At 38.4% G+C, this 12,047-nt stretch overlaps 1 protein-coding gene across 2 annotated transcripts in view; it reads right to left on the reverse strand.

The window, feature by feature from the left end:
* Positions 1-1,048: 1,048 nt before the first annotated feature.
* Positions 1,049-12,047, reverse strand: part of FTO (FTO alpha-ketoglutarate dependent dioxygenase) — a 231,995-nt gene continuing 220,996 nt past the window's right edge. For both annotated transcript variants that reach the window (XM_039558183.1, XM_019284214.3), the window contains 3 exons: positions 4,857-4,936; positions 1,586-1,708; positions 1,049-1,494 (listed from right to left, as the gene is read on the reverse strand). In XM_039558183.1, the coding sequence (XP_039414117.1) occupies positions 1,475-1,494; positions 1,586-1,708; positions 4,857-4,936 (223 nt within the window). In that variant the 3' untranslated portion in view covers positions 1,049-1,474. The remainder of the gene's footprint in view (positions 1,495-1,585; positions 1,709-4,856; positions 4,937-12,047) is intronic.

Genomic DNA, 12,047 nt, shown 5'->3' on the forward strand with positions numbered 1-12,047 from the left:
ACAAGGAATGTTGGCGGTTTAACCGGAGTCCTTCATCACTCCCAAGCAGCTTCACCTTCTAAAGGCAGATTAGTGTAGTGCTGAATTTTTCACTCTTATGGGAAGTGCAATGAGTGTCTATTTTTGATGAGGAACCTCATTCAAACAGAATTCTTGCCTGACCCTTCCCTGTGTCAGATCACTGTCCTGGTGGAACAGGACAGAAGATGAGCTGCAGCAACTTGAATCTCTAATGGGAAACAGAATGTTTGGAGGTACTCGGTTTGTGGAGGTCCAGAAGGATGGAGGTGGAGGCTGAAGCTGGGGATGAGAGTTTCTCATCCCTGTTGCTACAGTGGAACAACCACTCTTCCCAGCTAGGTAATCTTGGCGTGAGCTGAGAGTGGTCAGCTCCCAGCAAAAAGCTGAGGACTGGCTGTCAGGGGCAGGAAGGGGTTTAGGAAGCCAACATTAACTTTGCACCAGGTGGTAACAATTAAGGGAGAGATCCTGACCTGCACTGTACTAGTTTGAGCTCAATGGCTCCCATATGAGTTCAGTTAATGAAGTTGTGGCCTTGAGAAAGCACATCCCTTGGGTCTCATGTGCATCTCACCTTGTCTCTCTTGCCCTGCTCTCAGCCCAGCTTAGACATCAGCTCCTGGCCTGGTTTAATATCCAATAGCCCAATGCTGCCGGGCACAGGACTAATGGAACAGCACTGCTGTAACTGAGAAAGGAGCAATGCCAACTCTCAGCACACTACAGCATTTCAGTCACCTTTCATGATGGATTTTAACAATCTGAATTTCTTTATGCCCTGTTACATCAATGGAATCCTTGAATCTGCCCCACTGCATTAATTTGTCCAGCATGATTTTATAGTGCATCTTGCACCACTACCAGTGAACCTAAAACCATATTCAAACTATAGTAAGACAACAGATTTGGATATCTATTGGTGCATGTTACCCATCCTGCACAGTTACCAGTCAGTGATTACTCACAGCACTCTTATTTACCCTTTAAATAATCAGAACCTGCTGTAAAGCCTTTAAAATCTACGGTATTGAGATTAATTGTATTTATTTACATAACCTTTTTAACAGAAGAAAGGACCTATGGGATAAGATATTTTCATATACAGAGATCTGAACAAAGCATTATAAAAACATTTCTAATTACATTGCATAACACAGCAGTTTTCTATCAAATACTTAAAAACAGTCTGTATCTTTCATCCCCCAAATTACAGAAACAATAGAAGTTTTTCATTTTCTGCCAACATTTTCTTTCTATCAGTGTAAAACCAACTCTGTATCAGATTTATAAAAGAAAGCCCTTGCCTTGAGCATTTCATTTGTACTGGTTCCATGTTTAGTCAGTAGCTTTTGTAAAATTGATGAATATTGTCCAAAGGCAAGTGCAGACAGGCAAACAGATCTGTATCTTCTGCAATCCATTTAGCCTGATGCACAGGTGCAAGTGAACTATTTTACCTCAATTCAGTCCTGGCTGATGAAAAGTAATTGTAAGCAAAGCCGTGAACTTCACCATTTTAAAAGAACCACTGAATTTAATGTCAAAAGTTAATTTATGCTCTCACCTCTTCCTTGAAAAAAATTCACCTTGGTCCTCATGCTTCTAAAGCATCCAGGCTTGGCAAACACAGGACATTCATTAGAGGCTGTCTTCCAGCTCATCCAAAAAGGAAATGGATTATGTAATGCTGAAATATAAATGGATTGCTAAAGAATCATTGAAACAAGCTAAATTATAACTACTTGAATTGAATAAAGAATAACTTCAAAGTATTTGTCAGTTTCTAATACATGATCTAAACACAGTAATAATTTACACTTGATCTCTCAAGTTTTTTATATATACTTACCTTTAACTGTGTTCTCCTTTTGGGGTACCCTTTAGCATTACGATGTGCTTCAAACAGTTCCACCACCTTACTCATGTTATTGCTATCAACTCCTGTGGGCTTTGGAGATATGAAATCTTCTGCATTTCAACTGAACTCAATCAGCTTATACTGATTTAGATGATGCAAGACTGGAATGCAACACAGAGCCCTCAACCACTTGATTATTGGTATTTTGGCAGTCTTATTAATTCCAAAAGTGTTCATTTGTCCATGTCATCGCTATCCATGGCTTAGATAAGTGCTATCTGACTGCACTGAGACTAGTACTAGTTCACCTAATTCACTACCTTAAATCTTCAAGCATAGGCAAGACCTGGGAACATGTATTCTAAAAATTCTATTATTACTGTCAGCAGTCTCCTAATAGGTTTGGGATTTTTTTTTTTTTTTTTTTAGTACTGCTGGAAATAATTTTTTGCCAATCATTTTTTTAATAGCTTTGCCTCCACTTCAGCTACAAACTTCAACACTGATGTGCATTCTCCACCCTTTGTGGTGGTCAGATTCCTTTCAATACTGTGATCCCCATGGTTTTTAGCAGCGCTTAATTAAACACAAAGTAATCATAAAGTAGCAGCATAAATAAACAGTCCCCTCAAACACTGTGTTAACACTGTTACATCATTAGCTTGTTAATTCATATTGCTCATTTCCAAAGCAATATCTGTTTCTGAGAACTGCCTTTTCAAAAGCAGAATTCCCACATTTTCAGCTAGCTTTTCTCTAAGTGATCTCCAAAGCAAACAGTGTTTAGTGTGGCACTAATCCAAATATGTGCTATTTGCCCACTGGTAAAGCCAGTTTTAGCTAGTGCAGGAAAGAGAAAGCTGTGCCCTAACAGTATTTCCAAATGTTATGAAATCTGTGGCACAAGAGACAAATGTGTGGATCAAGGTAACACTATCAAAACCTGTTTTAAGTAATAATTTATTCTTCAGAGAGTTTTTCCATTCTACAGGGTAACTAAAAGTTTTCACAGAAGCCCAGGACTAAAATGGAAACACTTGATTCAGGTCTTTATACTTTTTCTGGCACATCTATACCAAAAGTCTTATGAAGTACAATCTCTACCTGATATAATTGTCCTGGCAAAAGCTGGTAGGTGTGGACACAGTTTTATACCACTAAAATGGAATTTTTACTGGCACAGCTTCCTTAGCTCCAGGGAGGTCTGGCATATGTGATACTGTCAAAAGCACAATTTTCAGGAGTACAAGCCTCATACACAGACACAGCACTTTGCCAGTACAGAAAGCTGGTGTGTTCTGGGTGAGCCTGGCCTCAGCAGAGACTTTAAACACCAGATTAACACTGAAGGCATATTCATCTCTTGGTGGCAACGTCAAACTCTGAATCTTACTGGCTTCTTTTGTAGTGATAACACAGCCTGAGTGCTTTTTTGCTGTAATGATTTTCTGCTTTCTGTGGCAAAGTCAGACACCAGTCCAACCAGCTCAGTTAAAATAGCAATTTATCAAATCCAAATTCTCTATCTCATTCAGGAGCACCCTGTATCATCCCACACAGAATTATTCTTTTTACAGCATGTTACTACAAAACATCACAAACAGCTTCATTTCTCATAGTTTTCTGGTTTTTTTCTCATAGATCTCACTTGATGCTCCAATACCCAATATCACACAATCTAAATCTAGTTTGTTGGGGCACCAAACAACCCAAATGGAAGGCCTTAGGTCCATCAGCTCATTAGGCAATGCACTAGGAAACCTGGCCTCAGAATAGGATTCACAACATGAAGCAACAAAGCAATGGTTAGGAACTAAATTCTGAATTCCAGGGAGCCCAGGAGGTACAGATTCACATCAGAAATCTCTCCTAGTAGTATATTCAGTTGCCATGAGGCAAAACAGTAAGAAAGTCTTGGGATCTGTGTTAGAATGCTCCTCCAGAACTCCCCATCTGAAAAAATGGTCTAAGAAGGAGCCACTGCACAAAGGACTACCTCCACCATCTCCTGCCCCTTTGTGTTACTGGATGAAGAATTCACAGCTCCGTTTTGAAGATCTCCAGCAGGTTCACCCCAAGCTGGCCTCTCATTAGGATGCCCAGATCATGCAGTCTGCTTTGCCACAAGTGTGAGCTACACCTTGGGTTGCTCAAACCTGCCAGGCCAGAGACAGCTCTAGGCACTCATGGAGGCTGACATTTAAATACCAAGGGAATCTGTCAAAACACTGGCTGAATTAGGCTGTTCTGCCTCAAGAAGAGATGGCTGAGAGGGGACGTTATTGATGTCTGTCAGTATCTGCAGGAGGTGTCAGAGCAGGGACCAGGCTCTGCTCTGTGGTGCCCAGCAATGGGACAAGAGGCCATGGGCAGGAACTGATGTCCAGGAACTGATGTCCAGGAAGCTCCACCTGGACATGAGCAAGAACTTCTTTCCTCTGCAGTGCCCAAGCACTGAACAGATTGGCCAGAGGCTGTGGAGTCTCCCTCACTGGGGATATTCCAGAACTGACACAATCCTGTGCCATGAGCTCTGGGATTGCCCTGCCTGAGCAGGGAGGTTGGACCAGATGAGCCACTGTGGTCCCTTCCAGCCTGACCCATCCTGTCCTATGAAACACGGATATCCCTGGGCTGGATGGTCAATGGGAATTAAAGCAGAGGAGGAGGGAACTAAGGCTGGTGTTCTGGACTTCAGGAGTTAAAAAACCACACACTTCTGTAAATTTGGGGGCTGGTCTTTTTTATTATGAGACAAAAACTAAGCTACTGTGTAAAGGCTGGTAAAATCTGCACTGACACATAAAATAACAAAGAATCATAAAGCTGAAAAGATTTATGGTAACTACAAAGTTTCTCCCTGGATGACCAGCATCAATAATTCTAGGATGGAAGGTCACTTGTTATTCTATCCATTGAACAAGATTTTGTAGATAAGCAATTACTTCTTCTAGATCATATGGCAGAGGCATATTACATTCATCATTATCTGTCCAGAAGGGATGGCATTCTGGTTTCTGCTCTTCTGGCAAGCTCTCTGCTGCATCTGACTGGCATCTGAAAAGAAAGGTAAGCAGATAAACTACTTAAGTAAAACTGTATCAAGAAACTGAATACTCAGCAAGGATACATTTGAGCATTAAAGAGAAAGATGATAATAAAAAAGAAATACAACATCTTCTGACACCAAATGGATTGCACATTTCCAGTGAAGTTGATTTCTGTTGTAGGCTTTGTATTTTCTATAGGGATTTCTCAAAAAGCCAATCACAGAGAAAACTCAGTTAGTGTTCCTTTATATGGTGAATTATTTTTTCATTATCTCAGCTGTTATTTAAAGTATGTGATTAAACCATTATCAGATTTAAATTTTTGCCAGTTTCCAATGTATTACTAGATTATTGAGAAAGATTAAACTGAATTTACTGCATTAAGGTCAGGGGGGATAGATTAAACAACATTAAAGAAGCCAGACTAGCTTTGTAGATTCTGGAGATTTACAAGTGTATCAACCTGCTTAGCACTGAAAAAGGCAATATAAAAAGAGAAAATTCTATAAAGAAAAATGGAAATGGAGGTTAATAACAACTTCCAATGATGAATAGGTGGGCAAAACTTCAATAAAATTAAATTAAGAGGTTAGTGTACGTTAGTCCCCAGAGAAAATGTTTAAATTACAATGTTTTTCATTAAATGGATTATTCATCAATACTAGTGAAGTCTAATTATAATATTCAACTGAACTGCAGCCTGCAAAGGAAAGTTTTTATAAGTGGCAACCATCACATCTCTAAAGATAAGACTGTAATACATGCTGCATCAAAAACACTGCCACAGTTCAAGGAGGATTTCTCCCCCTCTCTTTTCCTTTCCTTCAAACAACTTGCACATTGCTGATTAATTAGTTAATGTTTGCAATAGGGCAAGACAAAGAAAAATGCTGACAATTACTTTAATTTTGGTATATACTGCAGGTCTGTGTAGCTCTTTAAAGAGATAACAACCAAATTGCAGAAATGCACTTTCATCTCTTGAATGCCATTTTTTAAAATTTGTGTTCTATAAAGCTCATAATTTTTGTAAGAAATTTAAAGTTGTTTTAAACACATATGTGACTTTCATCTCAGTAGAATGAACTCTAAGAATACTGACACATGCAACTTCTTTGTCCACACCATTGACCTTCTGGAAGAGACTGTTGCCAAATGAAAGATGTCTTCTTCTCCTGGGAATTATTAATAGCAGTGTAATCCCCATGAGAAAACATACTTCAGCTTTACACCCATGTTGCTGGGTGGTTAATTGCTGCACCAGCATCCTGGGCACTCAATCCATCGTACATTACACTACAAGGACAGTATTAACACATAGCATTCCAATATATCTTCAGCTCTCCACATCAGCCCCTGATAATAGCATCTGTTAACATGCACTAAGTACTATTATGTAGCACATCACTTCATAAATAATAAGATTAGCCGACCTCAGGGCCCTGGGAAGAGTAATGTGTTTAAATGTTCTCATTATTTATTTAAAACAAGAATTAAAGGAACAGAAGCTACTTGTGACAATCCTCTTAGCATAAATATTAAACTGTTTGCATTGATAAGCTGCACTGTACAGAATAACACAGGATTTGTTTTGCTGGCTGCTTTATAATAGTTGTTAGAGCAAATGCAGTTTAGTGTGTGAGTTCTGAGAGGTACTTAACTGATTGTGCCATCATGTTCAGAAGACATTTTCCAAATTATATAAAGGACCAGGAGAAAATTAATATGCAGGGGAAGCTGAAACTAATTACAGCATAACTCTATAAAGCTTTAAAAATCTTGCTTTATTTTGTCTTGGCACAAAATAATACACTCAGTTTGGTGCGTAGTATAAGATATTCCAGTTTAAGCATTTCCATCCAAAAGTGGATAAATTAACCATGATTATTGCAGATGACAAATCACAAAACTCAGCCAGTAAATACTGCAGGCATGTTATGTGATCTGCAAAACTCAGCTAATAATGATAGTAGTAATAATGATAATAGTAATAATAATAATAATAAACATTTTCTCTCACATCTGCTATTAACAAGAGTTTTCACTGAGAGAAAAGATCTATCAACCTTTAGCTTCCTCACCATTTCAGAGCCCTCTTTCTACCTTTCATGTTCTTTTTTTCCCTTCTCTCTCACACAAACAGATTGACCAGCTTTTCTCTCACATCTGGGCATTTGTGTTGCTGTAAATGTGGTAGCAGTCACGGTGATGCTGTGCCTGGATAGCCCAAGAGCCACTACTTGCTACTTTCCCTTTTCTATATTTGTTACCAGCAGAGCCATCACTGAGAGGTCTCCCCACAACTAAGCAGGTGCGTGAACTTCCAGGCAACCATGCACTTGGGAAGTTTTAGCCATAGCATATTCCATGTGAGGGATTAGAGGAATGGAAGTGTGTCAGGCCCTCAGACTGGCTGTGCCAGTTTGATGACAGAAAGGCATCAATGTGCTGTAAAAATATAAAAAAGGGAAAGCAGTGCCTAACACTCCAAGTTCAGTGATCCCATGGTGCCTTCATCCTTCTGTTGGATTTCTACTGCTCTGCTCCATACTAGCAAGAACAGCAGGGAAGGATACATTTCTATAATTTGTGAATCATCTATTTTGACCAAAATTACAATCCCCGTGTCAGATCCGCTGTCATCAAAGCCAGCTTAAGTTTCTCATATTCAAAGGTATGGAGCTGGTTCTAGGCAGTCACCACTGCACCTGGCAGTTCAATAAACAATTCACCTGAATAGCTCCCATAATCTGGAACACAGTCAAAGATGTGCTTTCTCACTCAGAATTAGGGTGCACAAACCAGACCTTTTCAGATGAGTATATTACTGATTGAAAAAAAATTTCTACAGGAGAAATATTTCCTACAATGGTCTTTAATTTGTAGCAGAGGAACAGAGCTTTTAAACTGAAGCAGAACAATCGAAGACACCTAAATGATTGTACAGAATTATTTAAAATTCTTTGTATCTGACAGTTAACATGAGTTAGAAACAATAACTCCTGATAAACAAAAATAAACAAAAAAAGACTGCAAACATTGAGCTGTGGTGGTAGTGGGAAAGTATGAAGATTTGCAATATTTTAAGTTAATGAAAATATTCCATATCAATTAAAAACTGTTATTTGAGTTAATAGAGTCACAACTCCAAAAAAAAATAGAACTAACGTGTGTTTATTATATGTAAAAGATGTGTAAAGAGTGGAAATCACACAAGCTCTGAAATACAGAACAGATGCCTTCAATACTTTATCTGCAGCAGGAGAACAGGAAAACTGCCATAATGTATTTCAGAGCAATTTAGCTGGAACACCTTATGTTCAACAACATATTACAGAAAGAACTGTTTGTTTATAGAATGTAAAAAACTCCATGGTCCTTATTTTTTTACTAAAACAATCAAGACTTGTGACAGTTTCAATTAAAAAAGCCCATTTTTAGTTACTGTTGAAGTGCATGTTCTCACTACCTCTACCCTCTAAAGTTCTCAGATTTTTCATAACCTTTTTGTCTGTTTTTGACAAATGGACTTTGCACGTTAATATTTACCAATGTTCATCTAAGTGATGACAAACATTTGCATGACAGTTTGACTATTTGCATAACACCACATGATGCTTTCCCTGGAAGGTGGCTGATATCCCCATGGGCAGGTGCACATTCACTGAGACAGACACTTGCCTGGGCTGCACTGATTTTTGATGATCAGGGTGTCATCTACATTAGAGGACACTGATCATGATGCTAAAATTAACCAAGCTAGCTAAAGTATGTGTTAATTATGAGTATGCAAGCAGTCAATAAAAGGTTAATGCAAAAGTCAAAGGATGAATTTATTTCAGTATTGCGTCACTCTACTGACTAAATGACTAACATTATGCTTTGTTTTTAATCGATATATTTTACAGTAATGCGTGAGCCATTGATTTGAAAAAACGTCTTCCTTCTAATAGTTAAGTTTTGCAACTACTAAGTATCAAGTGTTAATATACTTAAAACACTTTCTTCAGAGTAGATACCTTTTAGTTCCGTTGTCAGGAACAGGAAGGCATATAAGGGAAGAGGCAGCCTTGGGTTCTGCTGATGAATGTGGTTAATGCAAATAAAAATTATTACCTAGGAACCTAAATAAGGTACTGCGAATTAGAGTCCCTGGATTCTCTTGCACTGTTTGTCTACTCCACAGAAGTGTAGTCAAATCAGATCAATAGGGGTCAATCTGTGGCTTAGGCTGCACAGGCATATTAAGAGTGAGGAGAAGATATAAACAGTCCTGTTTCTGAGATGGTACTAATTTGGTTGCCTATCCCTGGCAGTTCAAAGACCAATGGAGAAACATGGAAATTCATAGGGTAAGACAAGGAAAATGGGTCTGGCCATTTTCCCTATGTACTGGTATGGTCAGAAGGGGAGGATGGGACATTTGCCCTCCAGGTACAAAAGCACACACTCACCTGTACATACTTACTCCAGCATTCCTGAAATTTTACGTTTTATATGGGAGCTGTTTTCTCCCTCCATTCATGCTGGAATAAAGGTGTTACTGAACTGTTATTCAAAACTTCAGAGTAACTTTTAAAACAATGGCCCAGGTGAAAAAAGCATTTGGATCACTTTACTAAGACAAATACATTCCTGAAACCCAGCCCGACATTGCGTAAAATGGCACAACTCTGCTAACATGGGGGCTGCTGTTCTGAGTAAGAGCAACAGCAGCAACCTCTTTAGACACCATCTTCCATTCTTAAAACTCACAATGACTTTGCACATATGGGTCTGATCAAACATGGGTTATTAATGTTACAACACAGAGCTCTACTGTGGAACACAAATCCTGCTAGTATAGGTACGTGGGACATAGAGATTTGCTTGTAGGTTTGGATTTTTTCATTCTCGTCTCTCAAACAATTCCTCTGCATGGAAATTATCATGCAACCTGCATGTAGTTACTCTAATAATGGGATTATTAGGATAATCCCATGTCTTTTCAAGATGACACTCTTAGTTGCCGGAGCATATACAAAAGGGTCCAGTGTGTTCCCAGCAATCTGAATCATACAAGCCACAGAGAAAAGATGAGATTACATAGACAAGGACAAATAAATAAATTAATCTTGATTTTTCTTTTTTTCTAAACAGTGTATGTCACTGACAGGTATGACAAATTTACTTCTGCTGCTGAAAGCATCACAATTAAAAGCTGACACCACTTAAGTAACTGTTGAAACTTTCAGAGACTTCAACAAGGCCAAGATTTCAATCCAAACACTTTTCTAGAAACTATTCACAATATACATGAGCTACAAAGCATATAAACACCATCCAAAAGAAACTATGGAAGGAATGAAAAAGGCTGGATATAGTTTCTCAAAGTGAAATTTCGCAAGGTATACTCAAGTCTTTTATCCAACTACCATGTTGGCTACATCAGTGGCATTGTAAGCCAGCTAATACAACATGGAGTTGTATTAGAACTCACAAGATGTGAGTTCTGTAACTTCAAAGTTGCCACAGAAAGGAAAACAAACTATTTTATCAAACTGACTTGATCAGTAAAGAACAGAAACACTCTAAAGTAAAAACTCAAATTGACCAAAAGTGCATGTGAGGTATGTGACAGCTTTCCATGCCCTTCCTGAGAATGGACACACTTCCCAAAGAACAATGGAAACAAACACAGCTGAAGAAATGGCAACTCTTCCATTGGGAGCAAAACCTGCAAGAGCCATTATGTCACTGGTGCCCTCATCCTGCATAGACAGTACTCCAGCCTGGATCACCTATATCCAAGGGAAACCACCCCTGGGCTCTCCCAGAAGTACCTTTTCTGGAGAACTATTCCAAGACATGAGATCTACATAGGGAGCTGAATCTTAACTTGTTTATAGTTAAAAAAATGTTGAAATCTTAACATCTGATTAGCTTATTTTAGAAGAAATAACATATCTAGAATCAGTATTTCAACTGGAACTTCACCAAAGGTGTTTTGAAGCATGTTTGGAAAATGGGGGTTGGCTAACACCCCATCATGACACAGGGCTAGGGTGGAATACTTTCTGATTTCTTTGTTTAAACTCTGTAAAACATAATGAAGCTAACAATCAAAAATCCTTCACTTGGTATTAACTTTCTTAGTTTGCATCCTAAAGATTATTTACTCAAAAAAGGATGAAGAAAATATGAATATACTGAAATATATATTTTTAATATATATTATGGCAATATCACCAACAATATTCCAATTTTTCATGTCAAAACTGACATTTTGAAAGTTATTGATTGCAATCTAAACTTTAAACCGAAGATTTTCTTAGTTTTTTTAATTAAACAATCAGGAAATTGCCAACTTTGGCAGAAAGCGTTTCTTTCAGTTGTTCTCTGCTTGTCCCTCCTGTGACTCTGCACAACTAAAACCTTCTGAGGTTTACCCTATCTTTTAAGAACAAAACAAATTAAATCAATATTTGACTTTGCAAACTAAATTTTAGAAGTACAAGTCCCAAACAGGCAGTGAAATGAAGTGGCCAGATGGAAAGAGAGCAGTGCTTCATTCTTTTGGACATCTAATCCCCAGTGCATTCCCAAGAAGTCTGTCCCATTTACAATAAGTCATTGCTGATGTTCTTTCATGTGCTGTAACTACAGTGCACCCAGCCATAAATAATGGCTGAGACTGGGATTGCATTTATAGAAGGGACAAAATGAGTTTGTTTCCAGATAAGAAACTTGAAAAGAGAATGCCAGTTTTAGGAAAGGGATGGAGGCAATATCAGTTAAATATTAATCTAAGAAAAAAAACGTATCAACTGCACAAAGACACAAGAACAAATACATTGCTGGCACATCAGATGATCTCTGTCTGCTTCTTTCAAAAGTTGATAATGACTCATGTCACTAGTGCTTTTGGCCCTTACCACAGAACCAAAGTTTACAGTCACTGACTCAAGAGCTTTATGCCTCCAAAATAAACCATTCCATTGGAAATGAAGACAGTGGCTACATTATCCTGAGGCATCACTGGTGACAAAGCAGGATAGCCTGAAAACAGCCAGCCTTGTGTGTACTTTGACAAAGTGAATCTATAGCAGAATCCATCTTTAACACCGGCCTGCAGAGTG

Source organism: Corvus cornix, chromosome 11 (assembly GCF_000738735.6).
Source record: "Corvus cornix cornix isolate S_Up_H32 chromosome 11, ASM73873v5, whole genome shotgun sequence".
Classification (NCBI taxonomy): Eukaryota; Metazoa; Chordata; class Aves; order Passeriformes; family Corvidae; genus Corvus; species Corvus cornix.